The following is a 17,867-nucleotide window of genomic DNA, read 5'->3' as shown; positions in this document are numbered from 1 at the left end:
TTGGCCAGGCTGGTCTCGAGCTCCTGACCTCGTGATCCACCCACCTTGGCCTCCCAAAGTGCTGGGATTACAGGCGTGAGCCACCGCACCCGGCCTGCCTTTTGCTTTTTAATGCTGGAAAACCCAGGGGCTTCCTCAGGAGGCACAGGCCCAGGTGTGGACCTTCTCTCCAAGGAGGTGGAGGGAGAGAGGGCCTCATCTCCGTGGAGGGCTGGACGCCAGTCTGAAGGGCAAATCCTGAGCAATGGGAGTGCCGTGGCCCCAAAAGCCCTGTGCCATTTCGGGCAGAGGGGGGCCCCTGAGCCTCGGGACAGGATGTAACAGGGACAAAGTGGGAGCACGCGAGGCTGAGGTTGGTGCCTGGATGCCTCCGCCAAAATCTGCAAGACACAGTGGCCCGTGGGCTCTGGTATTTTACCCCAGTTCAGGTCTATCCATGGACTCGGGGACCCACCTTGGAACCCACAGTGCCTGAGCCCTCTCTCTCACTCCCACCCGCTGGGCCCCAGCAAGGCCCCGTCCTGCCTCAAGTGGCGAAGGCTCTTACGAGACAGGTTCCCCCACACCCTGTCCTTCATGCACCCCCGGGGCCTTCTCGATTCTGGGAGAAACCTCGGATATTGTTCCCTGGGAACCTTTCCCTAGTTGTCAAACGCGCTGCCAGCGGTTACCCTGAGGCGAAGCTGCCTCGGTGCTCACAGCACAGCCCCTCTGACCCGCTCTGAAGCTGCCGTCTTGACCTTTCCCAGGACTTTGATATTGGCAAAGTGTACAAGAAAAAGATCGCGTTGGTAAACACCACCTACACGATCAACTACTGCAAGCTGGTGGGCGTGGAGGAGCACCTCCGGGACTTCATCCATGTTGAGTAAGACGACAGCTCAGATGGGCAGGGATGCGATGCAGGGACAGCAGGAGGTTCATAGCTCCCTTCATGTTCAGAACAGCTGGAACAGGCTCTGTCTGGGCATAAGCCCTCAGGTCCGATTTTCACAAAGATTTTGTAGAGGGGGCTCCTCTGTCTTCTTGTGTCAAAGTCATCTGAGACCAAGCCTATTTCCCTTCACGAATGGCTGGAGCTTTTGCCTGGCTGCCCAAGTTTCCTTTTGTTTTTCTTTGTTTTGTTTTGTTGCTTTTTTTTTTTTTTTTTTTTTTTTTTGAGATGGAGTCTTGCTCTGTCGCCCAGGCTGGAGTGCAACGGCGTGGTCTCAGCTCACTGCAACCTCTAGCTCCTGGATTCAAGAGATTCTCCTGCCTCAGCCTCCCCGGTAGCTGGGATTATAGGCACCTGCCACTACACCCGACTAATTTTTATATTTTTAGTAGGGACGGGGTTTTACCATGTTGCCCAGGCTGGTCTCAAACTCCTGACCTCAGGCGATCCATCTGCCTCAGCCTCCCGAAGTACTGGGATTACAGGCATGAGCCACCACACTCGGCCAGAGTTTCCTTTTGTATTGTTATGTTTTGATGTTGATCATTTTGATAAGTTTTCCCTGACAGCCAGTGTTTTCAGTGTCAAGCTGAAAGCTGTCTTCATTTCAGCACTGCTTCCTTGAACTATGGTTGTGCTTTCACTCTGTAACAATGTTTCCATTTGCTTCCTTGCAGACTCCACGTAGGTGTGTGTTGGATCTTCCTTGCTGGCCTTTCCTGTCTACTGTTTTCCTTCTGGTTGCCTTTAATGCTTTCGCTTTCCTTTTCTTTCTTTCCTTTTTTTTTTTTTCTTTTCTGGTTTTGTTTGTTTGTTTGTTTTGTTTTGTTTTTGACAGGATCTTGCTCTGTCAACCAGACTGGAGTGCAGTGGCACAATCTCAGTTCACTGCAGCCTCAATTTCCAGGGCTCCAGCAATCCTCCCACATCCATCAGCCTCCTGAGGAACTGGGACCACAGTTGTGTGCCACTATGCCTGGCTAATTTTTCTATTTTGTGTAGAGACAGGGTTTCACCATGTTTCCCAGGCTGGTCTCAAACTCCTGTGCTCAAGTGGTCCACCTGCCTTGGCCTCCCCAAGTGCTGGGATTACAGGTGTGCACCTGTGCCTGGCCTGCTTTCTTCTTTTCTGTTTTATTTTTCTTCATTTTTCCCTCTGACGGCCTTTTCTGTGTTTTCTGCAATGTTTCTCTTTTCTTCTGCTCCTTAACAACTTACTTTTTTTTTTTTTTTTTTTTTTTGAGATGGAATTTCACTCTTGTTGCCCAGGCTGGAGTGCAGTGGTGCAATCTCGGCTCACCACAACCTCCGCCTCCCAGATTCAAGCAATTCTCCTGCCTCAGCCTCCTGAATAGCTCGGATAACAGGCGCCCGCCACCACGCCTGGCTAATTTTTTGTGTTTTTAGTAGAGACAGGGTTTCACCATGTTGGCCAGGCTGGTCATGAACTCCTGACCTCAGGTGATCCACCCACCTCAGCCTCCCAAAGTGCTGGGATTACAGGCGTGAACCACAGCACCCGGCCTGACTTACTTTATTTTTAAGAAAGTTCTTTCTCTTCTACTTCCTGTTTCCTGCCAGTTTTCTCTTTGTGGACAGGTTTGTAGGTCCAGGATGGCTTTCAGATTCCCAGTTCAGGAGTTTCCACTCCTGAGAGCATTGTGAAGTGCAGCCTCTCAAATGAGGGTCAGCAAGGGTAGGATCCTAATTCCCCCCTTGCTGCCCAGGTTCCAGAGGGGCCTCCTCTTCTCCCACCAGGCGTCTTCCTGAGGCTGCCCTAGGGGCGAGGGGTACACGGGCTCTGATGGCCCGTCCCTGACATCAGCACTGGCTCACTAGGACTTGGTATCTTCCCGTGGAGGCTGTGACGTTCTGTTTGGGGAGCTGATTTTAGGTCAGCCTTAGCGTCTTTGTTCCCATCTCCTTCCTCGCTTCCCTGCAGTTTTTCAGATGTTTGTAGCTCTCTGTGAAGGCGGGCACGGGGAGTGCATGCTGGAGGTCAGTGTTTGCTTTTCACTTTATGGTTACTTTTAAGTCTGGGGGGTTCTGTGTCCTCTAGTCACGCTGAAGGCCTGGGATTTCTGCGGCCCACCTCTTTCTCTTATTGATCCATGTGGCTTCTGGGGGCCGCATGCAGAGGTGGGTTTAGGTGGTTGCTGTGCTCTCAGCCACCGAGGCAGTCCTCCCCGTGCTGGGATGAGAACTTCTTATGGACAGTTATTTTCTCTCAACAGGTTGAGACCACCACTCTCCTGCCCTCTGTCTCTTGTTGCTGGAGTGAGAGGTGGCCTCGGTCCAGGTGCTGGTGTTTTTGGAGGATGCCTGGCCTCCCCCTGCTTGCTCTGAGATTCTCTCATCCTTAACGCCCTGCAGCTCCGCTGTGCGTCTGGTGTGGGCTGATTTTTCTTAGACCTCGTTTTACTCTTGAATCTGAAGATTCAGATCTATGAACAATTTTGGGAACTTCTCAGCCCCAGCCCCTGCAGCATTGCCCCTCCCCCATTCATTCTCCGGCTCTGCCCTCCTGCTCCTCCTTTTGAAACCTCCCCATCGGGTGGGAAATTTCTTGTCTCTTTTTCACATTGGGTGGTGCTCTAGGTGCCGCTCGGTTCACCCCTTGTCCCCTTAGTGCTGCTAATCAACGGTTGAAATTGCTTAGTGAGTTTCTTACTCAGCTGCCCTGTCTCCTCTCATTTCTAAAAATGCCAAGTTCTGTTTTGGATGAGTCTGCATTTCTTGACAGTGTCTTGTTCTTTTCTCACGTCTGGAATTCTCTATTTCTGTCTCTAACCATTTTATCCACACGTCCTCTAACTTCTCCACCCCACACTCGTGTCGTCTGAAGCGTCTGGAGCTCGGCCCTGCACTCTGCTATGCTGGTTTGTGCGAGGCACGCACATCCACCCTCAGATTCGGCGGCTCTCCCTGGCGGCTCCATCCCGGGCTCTGTGCTGTTGACACCAAAGCGTTTCCCTCCCAATCAGAGGGGCTTTGGGTTTGCTTTGCTGGTGCCGAGGGAACGTTGCCAGCCAGGGACACACTTTTACATTAAAACTGTGGCTTGTGCATTTCCAAACCAAGAACATTAGGTAAAATCCAACCTTGTAAAATCAGCCTGGCGTCAGGAATCCCCTGGGGAGATGCTCCCTCACCCTGATCTGGGCCAAGACAGACCAGCTCCCTCGACAGGCCTGTGCAGTGGCGGCTATTTCTCTGGTTCTTTCCCTGAAAGAGGCTGAGAGGGTCGAGGGTCCCGGCTGTCTCAGGGCTCCCAGTTCCAGCTCTCTTCCTGGCTCCTGTCCACAGCCCCCTGGCCCCATATTGGTATCAAAGCCCTAGAGCCCTGGTCCCAGGCCTGGCACCTGTGCCCAGGGGAACTGTGGCCGTCACTGAGCCATGGGGTCCCATTTCCTGGCAGTCGGCCTGGGGACTTGCCTCACGCCTTCACTGATTAACTCCCTTACTCCACAAATGTTCGCACACACTGGAGCGTCCCCTCCCTGCCAGGTACCGGGGGCAGCAGGGAACACAGCAGACCCAGCTCTCCCCTGAGTAAAGGTGGCTGGGCAGAGGTGCAGGGCCAGGACGGGGAGGAGGCCGGGAGACCCGGCCTGACTGCGCTCCGGGTGGCGAGGAGAGCGTTCACCCTCTGCAGCTCTAACCCCCGTCTGCTGTGGGTCATGTCCTGCAGCTTTGACCCCCCGGGCCCCCTGTCAGCCGGGATGTCCTGCGAAGTGCTTGTCACCTTCAAGCCCATGGTGAGTCAAAGGGGCCGTTCTCTCTCAAAGGAGAGGTGGCGGTGGGTGGAGCCTGTGATCGGGTGCGGTGGTGCAGAGCGTGATGGAGGAAGGATGCACATGGCCTCTCAGTGAGGATCACGCAGGCCCGTTTTGCTGTTTTATTCCCAAAAATACACTCGACATATTCCTGAAATGTCGGGCAGAACCGCAGTGCAGCTCCTCTGCATTAGTGGCCGAGGGCATGCCCTCTCGGGTCTATGTCGGGAGGGCTGGGATGTTCTAGGAAGCCCTGCCGGTGTGTGGCCCTCCTGAGACACCCTCTGCGGACTCCTTCCCTGGGGTCACCCGAGCCGGGTGGGTGGCAGGTGGCCCCGGCCCAGGCAGCCACAGCACGTGTAACGGGCTAAAGTTACAGAAGAGCTGGGAGTGGTGGCTGATGCCTGTAATCCCAGCACTTTGGGAGGCTGAGGTGGGAGGGTCGCTTGAGCCCAGAAGTTCAAGACCAGCCTGGGCAACATGGCAAGACCCCGTCTCTACAAAAAATACAGTTAGCCAGGTGTGGTGGCGCATGTCTGTAATCCCAGCTAGTCAAGAGGCTGAGGTGGGAGGATTGCTTGGACCCCAGGTGGGGGTGGGTGGAGGGGGGTTGCGGTGAACCGAGAAGGTGCCACTGCACCCCAGCCTGGCCAGCAGAGCCAGACCCTGTCCAAAAAAAGAAAGAAAACACACAAAAGTTACAGAAGTTTATGGTGGTTGGGGTTGTTTTATTTCTCAGATAAACAAAGATCTAGAAGGAAATATCTCATTTTTGGCTCAGACGGGCGAGTTTTCAGTTCCATTGAAATGTTCAACTAAGAAATGTTCGGTGAGTTCAAAGGTGTCCGAGCCAGCATTTCTCGGGGCATCCTGGCTGGGAACCCCAGTGGGACGGCATCTCCTGGGAGGGGGTGCAGCTAGGGTGGGGACCAGGTGGAGGCTCCGATCTCCACCAGGGGCCGAGCCCCTTCTTCCAACAGCAGCTTAGCTGGGCCTGAGCCGGACCTTGGGTGGGGGCCTCAAACGTGAGGCACTCAGACCAGCGCTGGAAAAATGAGACAAACCCTGCTCCGTGTGGAGCCCAGACTGCAGGGCCCATGCCTCAGAGGAAACCTTAACATTCACAGACTGCAGGGCCCGTGCCCCAGAGGAAACCTTAACATCCATCTGAGAATGCTCCAGTCCTTCCTACAGCTCTTGGCGGGGGGGGGGGTCACCCTTGATTCTTTTTAATTAAGAAAAATTTCAACCATAGTGGAAAACACAGAATAGTAGAACGAGGCTCCACGTGCCTACAACCCAGACCCCCAGACCCCGCATCGTCCCGGACCCCGCATCGTCCCAGACCCCGCATCGTCCCGGACCCCACATTGTCGGCCTCGGACACCTTTGCTTGGTCCGGCAACCGCTGTATCTGTTGCTGATCCATTTCAAAGTCCATTAGTAAAATGTCAACGCTCCACCCTCAGAAACTTCAGCATCTCCAATAAACCAGAAACCCACACATCATTGTTCACCCCCCCACCCACTCCTGCCGAGTAATTAGTCAGCTTGCACCGCATCTGCCACACAGCAAACGGCTCCTGGCTCAGCTGCGAGTGTGAGGCCCCCTGCAGCCAGCCCTGTCCAGGCTGGACTCCAGGGCGGCAGCTACGGCAGCACGAGCACCTCCCAGAGGACAGTGGGGACATCATATCTCCTAAGAATTCACGGGCCAAGGCAAGTCCCACGGCCCGGGCCTGCGTCGCCGGGACAGGGAGAGGCCCATCCTTGCATTAGAGGAGGAACAAGCTGGGGCAGGTAAAGGGCAGAGGCCACGCGGTGTCCCCCCACCCCCAGCAAGATCAGCAGACGCCCTCATGGTCACCCATGATCCAGGCTACGCTGCCCCCAGCCACCTTTGATGAGCACCGTGTAACTTTCTCTGTCGTGTGCTTCCGCCTTCACCGTGTGTCGCCGTGGGGAGGGGCTGCTGCAATCAGAGTCACTGATGGTGGTGGAGAGAGAAGTGTTTTCCTCTCAGTTTCTTCGTAGATTCGCCGACGTTTGCATATTTAGTGTGTTCCAGTCACTTTAGTCTCCCTTCCTCTTGGCACTCAAGTGGCCTCGCTGTGGCCCTGGCAGCCGTGGCCCTGGGAGCCGTGGCCCCGCTGGGGTTCATGCAGGGACCACTACCGTCCTAGGGCGCCCAAGCAGCCCCTTGCCCCGTGGCCGCCGCCTTCTCCTCAGAGCAGCCGCGGTCCGGGCGGCAGCTCCGCTGTGTGGGTTCTTGGTGAACCAAGACTCAGGCCCCGGACATGGAGCACCAGGGCAGCAGGAAGTCCCCCCACAGCGAGCGACGGCCAGGCTCCGGCTCCCTCCTGCTCAGCCTGGGAGCGTGGCAGGAGTCTGGTGCTGGCCGGCTCCACTCCGGATCAGCATCATGGAGCACGTGCCCAGCGTGGCCCCAGGTGTCCCGGCCAGAGCTGCCCCGGCCTCTCCCGCGTTTGGTCTCTGCAGTGTCAAGTGCTCCTCTGTGACAGAAGCACCGAGACCCTCAGCTCCCCTGAGCAGGGGCTTGCTTCTCCCAGGGGAGCGTCCAGGCTGGGGACCGTAAAAACAGTAAAGCCCTATCTGAACAAGGGGAGAACAGGACCCAGACGGCGCAGGGGGAAGAAGGCAGCCTCCCTTGGCTGGACCCTGGCTGCCCTCTGTGAACCACGTCCATTTGCGTCGGTGGCCCCTGGCCCTGCCCCTGGAGCAGGAGCACAGAGTGTGGAGCCCCTGGGCCTCCAAACTCAGAGCCCAGAAAAGCCTCCCGAGGAGGGGCCACCGGGCAGAGCCGAGGTGTGGCCCAGGCCTGCATCCTTAGCCAGCGCCAGAGCTGCTGTGGCCTGTGGCCCACGACGGGCATGGTGAGGCACCACCACGGAGGGTGTGCTCCCGTTCTGGAGGGACACTCCCTGGGTCTCTGCATCCAGAGTCTGGCTGACTGCGCCCAGGAATGACACCATCCACACTCGGGACTCCAAAGTCCCATGTCCAGGCTCCTTGTCTAGTCCCTGCGTCCTCTCACTGAACCCTTATCACTCCTTGGCGAGGGGGTTCCTGCCTTGATGTTCTTAAAACCAGACTCGCGTGCTGCACCTTGTCATGAGCAATAGACGCCTGATTTCCGGGTCGAATTGTGTACCTGCTTGTGCAGTGCACAACGCACACAAATGCTCACAGCAGCCCTGCCTGGAGCCACATGCAGCCCTCGCGCTGGGCACCCTGTGGGCCTGGCACGATGGCCCTGGGTTCACTCTGTGTCCTCTGGCAGCTGTCCCTCGACAAGGAGCTCATTGACTTCGGCAGCTACGTGGTGGGAGAGACCACGTCTCGGACCATCACACTGACCAACACTGGGGGCTTGGGCACGAGTTTCAAGTTCCTGCCAGCTTCAGAGCCCTGCGAGACAGACGACTCCCAGTCCATCCTGAAATTAGTGAGTGTGCCGTTCAGCCATGGGGGAGTGTGGGGCTCTGTCCCCCAAATCCAGTCCCGTGTGGGTGAACAGGGGTGACAATATGAGGGTGTCAACAGTGAGCCTGGGAGGAGGGCAGTGTGGGGGCCTCCTCAAATCAGCCTAAGCAGAAGAGACCAGCTTCCATAGGACACCTGCAGTCACCTGGCCTCGGGGGCAGCGGCAGCAGGACACTCCCTTTCTCAGGCATGTAGCAGCAGGGGCGCTGGCCAGCAGCTTCAGGCCTGAGGGCCCCAGGAGACCCAGCCTCCCCCGACACGTCTCTGAAGCCCCAGGCGTGGGGGTGGGAGGGCTGGACAGATGCATTCCGTGGCTGCAGCTGCACCCCTTCCAAGTGTGAGCGCATCTTGTCCTGTCCCGGGTATGGGTGTCTCAGGGCTCAGGTGGAGAGAAGGCTCGGTCTCCAGCCAGCCGAGGAGGAAGGAGGATCGGACCAAGAGGAAGATGCAGCTCACACTCCCAGGCTGGGGCAGCACAGCCATGCCCACCCGGCCTAGAGCAAGGGAGGCTCAGGGGTGACCCTGAGCCTCTGGGTGAGCTGCTGCTGTGATCCCACAACCAGGATGTGTGAGACGAGAGCAGGCAGCCGAGGAGGCAGCTGAGGGGCTACGCTGGAGCCAGGGCCCAGCCCCTGACACGGCCTGTCCTCGTGGGAGTCTGGGCAGCTGACTGGGGGAAGGAGGTGGGAAACCTCCCAAGCCAGGACATTGATTCTCCTCTCCAGAGCAGCCTCCTGACCTACGAAGATAAAAGCTTGTATGACAAAGCTGCCACCAGCTTATCTGAGCAGCAGCTAGAGGGCACGGAGTCTTCCCAGGCGGACATGCAGAGCCGGAAGGAGCTGGAGAAGCTGGACAAGGAGCAGGAGGAGGAGCAGCCCACAGGTGAGCCGGGTTGCCAGGCCAAGGCAGGGTGGGCGGGCAGTGAGGGCCCCGGAGCAGCATTCCAGGGGGCTGAGGGGCCCAGGGGAGGGCTGGAAAGGAGAGAATCTCCCCAGGCCTTCGATGTTCAGTGACGGTTAAGCAAGAAAACATTCGTATGTGCCACTAAGTGTTGTTTTTGGAGTGGACTAAAAGGTACGCTCACGTTGACACTAACAGAAGACTTGAAGGCACTTCCAGCATTGGCCCAGCAGGCCCAGCACGGGCCACAGGGGTTGGGGAAGAGGCTCTGCGGTGCCCCCTGGAGAGGCCGGGCTGCGGGGGCTTCTGTCTAGCTCCACAGCTGTGGCTGTTATTAGATTTGCACCAGTGGGAAGAGGCAGCCAAGAAAACAGGCGGGTCCTACCCTCCCCATGCCTCCCGCCCTCCACCCCGCCGCCGTCGGGAATCACTTGCGTCTCCTCCTTGCTTCTCTTGATCATTTTCCCACATACACATGGAGATCCAGAAACCTCTGGGCTCCTCCTGTCTGTCTTCGCGTGGTGCGAGTTCCGTGTGCCCTGCAGCTCAGCACAGAGCTGGGCCGGTTCTCCACAGCCTGTGTGAGCTGCACTTCTGGTGTGAGCCCCACTTCATGTGCGAACCACACTTCCGGTGTGAGCCGCACTTCCGGTGTGAGCCGCACTTCCCGTGTGAGCCGCACTTCCCGTGTGAGCCGCACTTCCTGTCCTCACCACTGCGTGGCGTTTCCTTTCCTGAGAGAGCCTCGGGTTCTAGATCCATCCTCCTGCCAGCGCACGCTTGGGAGCGTTTGTGGTACACACTGTTGCAAACGCGGCCACTCTGCACTTCCCCTCAGGCCTGTGTGTGAGTTCCCACAGGGCATGGGGCTGGGGTTCATGTCGGCATCACAGGGCATAGCAAGCCTCACTGGCATCAGCTAATATCAAAGTGAGTTCTTTTTCTATGGAGACAGGGTCTCACTCTGTTGCCCAGGCTGGAGTGCAGTGGTGCAGTCACAGCTCACCGCAGCCTCGACTTCCTGGGCTCAAGCAGTCCTCCTGCCTCAGCTCCTGAGTAGCTGGGAGTACAGGCACACACCACCACACCTGGCTAGTTTTTGTATTTTTTGTAGAGACAGGGTTTCACCATGTTTCCCAGGCTGGTCTTGAACTCCTGAACTCATGCTATCTGCCCACCTCAGCCTCCCAAAGTGCTGGATTACAGGCATGAGTCACCTCGCCCAGCCCACTGAGTTATTTTTCAAAGTGGTCGTGTAAGTTTACACTCCCACCAACAGTGTACAAGACTGTGCTGTTCAGTGTGGCTGTCACTGCCATATCTGGCTATTTAAACTTAAATTGATCCAAATTAAATAATAGTGAAAATTCAGGTCCTCCTCCACAAGGGCCACATTTCACGTGCTCCACAGTGACCTGTGGGCAGCGGCTGCCCTACTGGACAGCCCGGAAGCCCAGCTCTGCCTGGTCACAGAGAGTCCTACAGGGCCACACTGGGCTTGAGGGCCTTGCTTCACGTCCTCAGGAGGGCGAGGTCCAACAGCCCGGGGCTGCCTGTCTGGGGGGTCTGCATCCACGGTCCGCCGTTGAGATGTTGCTTTGTGATTTCGCAGATCACCAGTGAGATTGCGTGTCTTTCCATGGGCCCATTTACCAGTTGTATTTTCTTTGGTGTGGCATCTCTGTTTAAGGCTTTCCCTCGTTCTTCTGTGGGGTTGTTTGTCTTCTTCTCATTCATTCATAGGAGCTCTTCATGCACCCGGATCCCAGCCCTCGTCCCTGAGGAATGTTGCAGGTGCTGCCTCGAGTCTATGGCTGGGCCCTTCCTCTCCCTTTATGATGTCTTTTCTCAAATCAAAGTTCTTCAGTCCAGTCTTTGCATATTTACCAATCATTTCTATTGGAATTTGTTTTTTTTTTTGCTTTTTAGGCAATTTTTTCTCCTCCAAGGTCATAAAGACATAGGACATTGCTTTTGTGTTGAGGTGTACGATCCACCTCAAATTCACTCCTGCTTGTGGTGGAAGTCAGGGCTGAGATTCATTTCCCCTGGTGCATGTTCATGTATTCCACGGAACAAGTGGACTCTGGTATCCGTTCGATCCATTCATTGTCCGTGTCAAAAATTAATTGACTAGCCAGGCACAGTGGCTCACACCTGTAATCCCAGTACTTTGGGAGGCTGAGGCAGGCGGATCACTTGAGGTCAAGAGTTTGAGACCAGCCTGGCCAACATGGTGAAACCCCGTTTCTACTAAAAATACAAAAAGGTAGCCAGGCGTGGTGGCGGGTGCCTGTAATCCCAGCTACTTGGGTGGCTGAGGCAAGAGAATTGCTTGAACCTGGGAGCCGGAGGTTGCAGTGAGCTGAGATTGCACCATTGCACTCCAGCCTCGTCTATGAGAGTGAAACACTGTCTCAAAAAAAAAAAAAGAAAGAAATCCAATTGACCATATAAGCATGAGCTTATATAGTTCTCGCCTCTTTTTTCTGATTAATTGATCCGTTTAATTATTCTTATGCCAGAGCCATTGTGTTGGTTATCATGGACTCAGACAAAGCCTTGAAGCCAGGTGGTATAAGTCACCCAACTTTGTTATTTTTTTCACAATATTTGCATTAGGGCCTCAGGATAGTTTAGGTCCTTTACATTTCCACATAAATTGTAGAATCGGCTTTTTTATTTCTACCAAAAAGCATAGCATGAATCTGATTGGCATAGCATTGAATCTATAGATCAATTTGGGGAGAATTCATATCTTAGCAGTATTGAGGCCGGGCGCAGCAGTTCACACCTGTAATCCCAGCACTTCGGGAGGCCAAGGCAGGAGGATCGCTTGAGCTCAGGAGTTTGAGACCAGCCTGGGAAACATAGGGAGACCCCATCTCTACTAAATTTTTTTTTAATTAGCCAGGTGTGGTGATGTGCCTCTGCAGTCCCAGCTACTTGGGGGACTAAGGCAGGAAGATGGCTTGAGCCCAGGAGGTCGAGGCTGCAGTGAGCCGTGATTGCACCACTGCACTGCAGCCTGGGCGACAGAGAGACCTTGTCTCAAAAAAAAAAAAAAAAAAAAATTGAATCTTTTAATTCATAACCATTATCTCCCCGTTTAACTAGGTCTTTCTTTTCCTTTTCTTTCTTTCTTCTTTCTCTCTCTCTTCCTTTTCTTTCTTTCTCTTTCTTTCATCAACATGTCATTCAGTTTTGGTCTGTTTATCCAGTCTGACAGTCTTTGACTTTCTTTGGAACATCCAAGCTATTTAAATGTGTTGTGATGATTGATACACGTGGATCCGTTTCTACCATCTTATTTTGTGCTTCACATTGGTCCTGCTTTTTTGCTTCTTTTCTTTTCTTTTTTTATTTTATTTTATACTCTGACCTTTTATCCTCTCTCTTTATTTTCTTCTCTACTCATTACAATGACCCCTGGCCTTTGAATTGGCCTCAGAACTGGAAACACCTTGATCGGGCCCAGTGGCTCACGCCTGTAATCCCAGCACTTGGGGAGGCCAAGGCGGGTGGATCGCCTCAGCTCAGGAGTTCGAGACCACCCAGGGCAACATGGTGAAACCCCATCTCTACTAAAAATACAAAAATGAGCCAGGAATGGTGGCAGGCGCCTGTAGTCTCAGCTACTCCGGAGGCTGAGGCAGGAGAATCTCTTGAAGCCGGGAGGTGGAGGTTGCAGTGAGCCATGTTTCTCATGGAATTCCCTGCGTGCTGAGCCAAAGCTGTGCTCTTCTGAGGGAGGCTGTCTGTGCATTGGCCACTCACCAACGCTCTTTCAGCCTGGACGGTATTCTCTGCAGTCTGCATGAGACAGTTTGCATCACGCAGGCTGGTCTCAAACTCCTGACCTCAAGTGACCCACCCATCTCAGCCTCCCAAAGTGCTAAGATTACAGGCATAAGCCACCACGCCTGGCCATCAAGCAGATTTTCTATACTGTAGGAACTAACCGTTGGAACACTTAATTAAAATGTGAATTATCCCAGAACTATCTATGGATGAATGCAGTTCCAACCAAAATTCCAGGAAGATTTTTTAATGGAAATTGACAAGTTGATTGTAATGTTTATATGGAAATCCAAAGGACCTAAAGTGACCAAAACAATTTTGAAAAAACAAATTTCAAGGACTTACCCTACCTGATTTCAAGATTAATATAAAGTACAGTAACAAGACAGTGTGGTGTTGGACACAGACAGAGACCCAATGGAACAAAATAATCCAAAAATAGACACATAATTATAGTCAACTGGTTTTGAACAGAGGTGCCAAGGTAATTGCTTGGAGAAAGAACAGTCTTTTCAACAAGTGAGGCCATAACAATTGGATAAACATAAGCCCCGTCATATAGTCTGGTTCTGTGTCCCCACCCAGGTTTCATCTCAAATTGTAATCCCAACGTGTGGAGAGAGGAAAGTGACTGAATTATGGGAGTGGTTTCCCCATGCTGTTCTTATAATAGTGAGTGAATTCTCATGAGATCTGATGCTGTTATAAACGCGTTCTCACCCCTCTCTCTCCTGCCACCATGTGAGACGTGCCTGCTTCCCCTTCCAACCCCCATGACTGTAAGTTTCCTGAGGCCTCGTCAGCCAGGTGGAACTGTGAGTCAGTTAAACCTCTTTCCTTTATAAATTACGCAGTCTCGGGCAGTTCTTTCTAGCAGTATGAAACAGACTAATACGCCCCCCTCCAATTTAACTTTAATTCGTTCCTCATACTGTAAACAAAAATTTATCAAAATAGATCATGTACCTAAAAGTTAAGCCTAAAAATATAAAATTCCCCCCCGAAAAAAACACAGGAGAGAATGTGTGGCCCTAGGTGAGGCAAAGGTTCTTCTTAGACATAACATTGAAACTATGGCCCATGGTTTAAAAATTGTAAACTGGACTTCACCAAAATCAAGAACGTCTGGTGTTTGAAAGACACTATTAAGAAACTGCAGAGATAAGCCACAGACTGGCAGAAAGCATTAGCAAATCACAAATCTGATAAAGAATTTGTATTCAAACTATGTAACTTTCAAAATTTAATTGGAAAATAACCCAGTCAAAAAATGGACAAAAGGCGAGGCGCGGTGGCTCACACCTGTAATCCCAGCACTTTGGGAGGCCGGGGTGGGCGGATCACCTGAGGTCAGGAGTTTGAGACCAGCCTGGCCAACATGGCGAAACCCTGTCTCTACTAAAAATACAAAAACTAGCTGGACATGGAGGCAGGCACCTGTAATCCCGGCTACTTGGGAGGCTGAGGCAGGAGGCGGAGTTTGCAGTGAGCCGAGACTGTGCCATTGCACTCCAGCCTGGGCAACGAGAGTGAAACTCCGTCTCAAAAAAAAAAAAAAGGGCAAAAGAACTAAACAGATGCTTCACCAGAGAAGATACGTGGATGAGAAATTAGCACATGAAAAGATGCTCACCATCATTAAACATGAGATGAAGAAAATGTCAATTAAAACCACTATGGGATACCACTGCACACCTATATGAACAGCTAAATTATAAACAAAAAACAAAAAGTTTGACAATAGCAAGTGCTGGTGAGGAGCAGCTGGAACTCCAGTGCTGCCCCTGGGGATGCAGAATGGCACAGCCACCAGCGAAACGCTCAGCAGCACAGCCAGACGCCCACCAGTGCCACTCCTAGGTATCCACCAAGAGAAGCGAAAACTTAAATTCACGCAAAAACCTGTGTGTGAATGTTTGTGGAGAGCTTATTTACAATTGGCAAAAACCTACGACCCTAATGTCTCACACCTGGGGAGCGGATAGAGAAACCGCGGGGTCCCCCGCTGAGCAGCAAACAGACAAAACCTTTTTTTTTTTTTTTTTTTTTTTTTGAGACGGAGTCTTGCTCTGTCGCCCAGGCTGGAGTGCAGTGGCCGGATCTCAGCTCACTGCAAGCTCCGCCTCCCGGGTTCCCACCATTCTCCTGCCTCAGCCTCCCGAGTAGCTGGGACTACAGGCACCCGCCACCTCGCCCGGCTAGTTTTTTGTATTTTTAGTAGAGACGGGGTTTCACCGTGTTAGCCAGGATGGTCTTGATCTCCTGACCTCGTGATCCGCCCGTCTCAGCCTCCCAAAGTGCTGGGATTACAGGCTCGAGCCACCGCGCCCGGCCAGACAAAACCTTTGACAGAGGCAGTGCCGCGGACCAGCCTCAAATGCGTCGTGCTAAGGGGAAGAAACTCAGACACAAAAGACTGTAGCTCTGTGAGTCCATTTTTGTGACATTCTAGAAAAAGAATATTTTGGCTAAAAATGGCAAAACTGTAGAGACAAAATAGAGCACCGGTCGCTGGGGCAGGGGAAGGGGTTGACTAGAAAGGGGCACAGGCGGCACGGGCATGATGGGGCTGTTCAGTGCCTTGATTGCTGTGACGAGTGTACGACCACATGCATCTGTCAAAACTTGCAGAAAGTTCCACTAAGAAGAGTCCATTTTACTATATGCAACTTATTCCTTAAAAAAAAAAAAATAGCCGGGCGCGGTGGCTCAAGCCTGTAATCCCAGCACTTTGGGAGGCCGAGACGGGCGGATCACGAGGTCAGGAGATCGAGACCATCCTGGCTAACACGGTGAAACCCCGTCTCTACTAAAAAATACAAAAAACTAGCCGGGCGAGGTGGCGGCGCCTGTAGTCCCACCTACTCGGGAGGCTGAGGCAGGAGAATGGCGTGAACCCGGGAGGCGGAGCTTGCAGTGAGCTGAGATCCGGCCACTGCACTCCAGCCTGGGCGGCAGAGCGAGACTCTGTCTCAAAAAAAAAAAAAAAAAAGAAAGAAGGAAAGAAATCACTCACACAGAAACAACAGAAAGTACTGCCATTGACTGGGCACGGTGGCTTACACCTGTAATCCCAGCACTTTGGGAGGCCAAGCAAATCACTTGAGGTCAGGAGTTTCAGACCAGCCTGGGCAACATGGCAAAACCCCATCTCTGCTAAAAATACAAAAAACTTTGCCAGGCATGGTGGCACGCACCTGTAATCCCAGCTACTTGAGAGGCTGAGGCACTTGAATCGCTTGAACCCAGGAGGCTGAGGTTGTGGTGAGCTGAGATCGCACCATTGCACTCCAGTCTGGGCGAAGGAGCAAGACTCTGTCAAAGAAAGAAAGAAGAAGAAAGAAAGAAGGGAGGGAGGGAAAGAAAGGAAGGAGGGAGGGAAGGAGGGAAAGAAAGGAGAGAGGATGGGAGGGAGGAAGGAAGGAAGGAAAGGAAGGAAGGGAGGGAGGAAGGGAGGAAGGAAGGGAGGAAGGAAGGGAGGAAGGAATTGCAGTAGTCTTGCACGGTTCAGACATGGGTATTATCAGACATCAAAGATCAAATAAGAGCCGGGCGCGGTGGCTCAAGCCTGTAATCCCAGCACTTTGGGAGGCCGAGACGGACGGATCACGAGGTCAGGAGATCGAGACCATCCTGGCGAACACGGTGAAACCCCGTCTGTACTAAAAATACAAAAAAAAAAATTAGCCGGGCGCGGTGGCAGGCGGGCGCCTGTAGTCCCAGCTACACGGGAGGCTGAGCCAGGAGAATGGTGTGAACCCGGGAGGCGGGGCTTGCAGTGAGCTGAGATCCGGCCACTGCACTCCAGCCTGGGCCACAGAGCGAGACTCCGACTCAAAAAAAAAAAGATCAAATAAGGATGCTTAATATATTGAAAAGTACTATGTGGTGAGACCCCATCTCTACAAAGAAGAAAAATTAGCCAGGCATGGTGACATGCATCTGTAGTCCCAGCTACTCGGGAGGCTGAGCCGGGAGGATTGCTTGAGCCTGGGAAGTTGAGGCTGCAGTGAGCTGTGATCACGCCACTGCATTGCAGCCTGGGTGACAGAGTGAGACCCTGCCAAAAAAAAAAAAGAAGAAGAAAGAAAAGAAAAGACTAGAATAAGGAGACCAGGCCATGTAGCTCATGCTTATAATCCCAATACTTTGGGAGGCCAACACAGGAGGATCGCTTAAGCCCAGATGTTTGAGATCAGCCTGGGCAACATAACAAGACGCTGTCTCTACCAAAAAATATATATATATACACACACACACATATATATATATATAAATTAGCCAAGCATGGCGGCATGCACCTGTGGTCACTTGAAACCAGGAGGCCGAGGCTGCAGGGAGCAGTGATTGCACCACTGCACTCCAGCCTGGGCAACAGAGTGAGACCTTGTCTCTAAAAACCAGAAAACTGCTGGCCCCAGAATCTGACCACCTGGGCTCAGGTCCAGGCTCTTGTTGCCGTGGTGATCCTGAGGCAGCCAGAGTGGAGGGCAGCTGACCCAGCTGCACCCCTTCCACGTTCAGAACCAGGGGCCCTTGGCCGGGCATGGTGGCTCACGCCTGTAATCCCATCACTTTGGGAGGCCGAGGCGGGCGGATCACAAGGTCAGGAGTTCAAGACCAACCTGGCCAGTATGGTGAAACCCCATCTCTACTAAAAATGCAAAAATGAGCCAGGCACGTGGCAGGTGCCTGTAGTCCCAGCTACTTGGGAGGCTGAGGCAGGATAATGGCATGAACCCGGGACGCAGAGGTTGCAGTGAGTCAAGATCACACCATTGTATTCCAACCTGGATGACAGACCGAGACTCTGTCTCAAAAAAAAAAAAAAAGAACAGGGGTCCCTGCGGCCTTTACAACTCCAGACCCCAGAAATAATGTGCACAGTGTTTTGAAGTCGTCACCCAGCTCCAGAAGAGCCCTGCCGTCCAGACGCTGAGCCCAGGGCA

General features: G+C 53.2%; 1 protein-coding gene across 1 annotated transcript in view; it reads left to right on the top strand.

Annotated features, from left to right (window-relative positions):
* The window catches only part of CFAP74 (cilia and flagella associated protein 74), a 65,878-nt gene that overhangs the window by 24,177 nt on the left and 23,834 nt on the right, over positions 1–17,867 (top strand). Inside the window, exons 13-17 of the mRNA XM_030913105.1 lie at positions 750–868; positions 4,626–4,692; positions 5,450–5,539; positions 8,012–8,176; positions 8,940–9,099. Coding sequence (XP_030768965.1) covers positions 750–868; positions 4,626–4,692; positions 5,450–5,539; positions 8,012–8,176; positions 8,940–9,099 — 601 coding nt within the window. The remainder of the gene's footprint in view (positions 1–749; positions 869–4,625; positions 4,693–5,449; positions 5,540–8,011; positions 8,177–8,939; positions 9,100–17,867) is intronic.

The sequence above is a fragment of the Rhinopithecus roxellana genome, chromosome 12, assembly GCF_007565055.1.
Source record: "Rhinopithecus roxellana isolate Shanxi Qingling chromosome 12, ASM756505v1, whole genome shotgun sequence".
Classification (NCBI taxonomy): Eukaryota; Metazoa; Chordata; class Mammalia; order Primates; family Cercopithecidae; genus Rhinopithecus; species Rhinopithecus roxellana.
The sequence above is the reverse complement of the archived record's forward strand: the minus strand, read 5'-3'. Positions and strand labels throughout refer to the sequence as shown.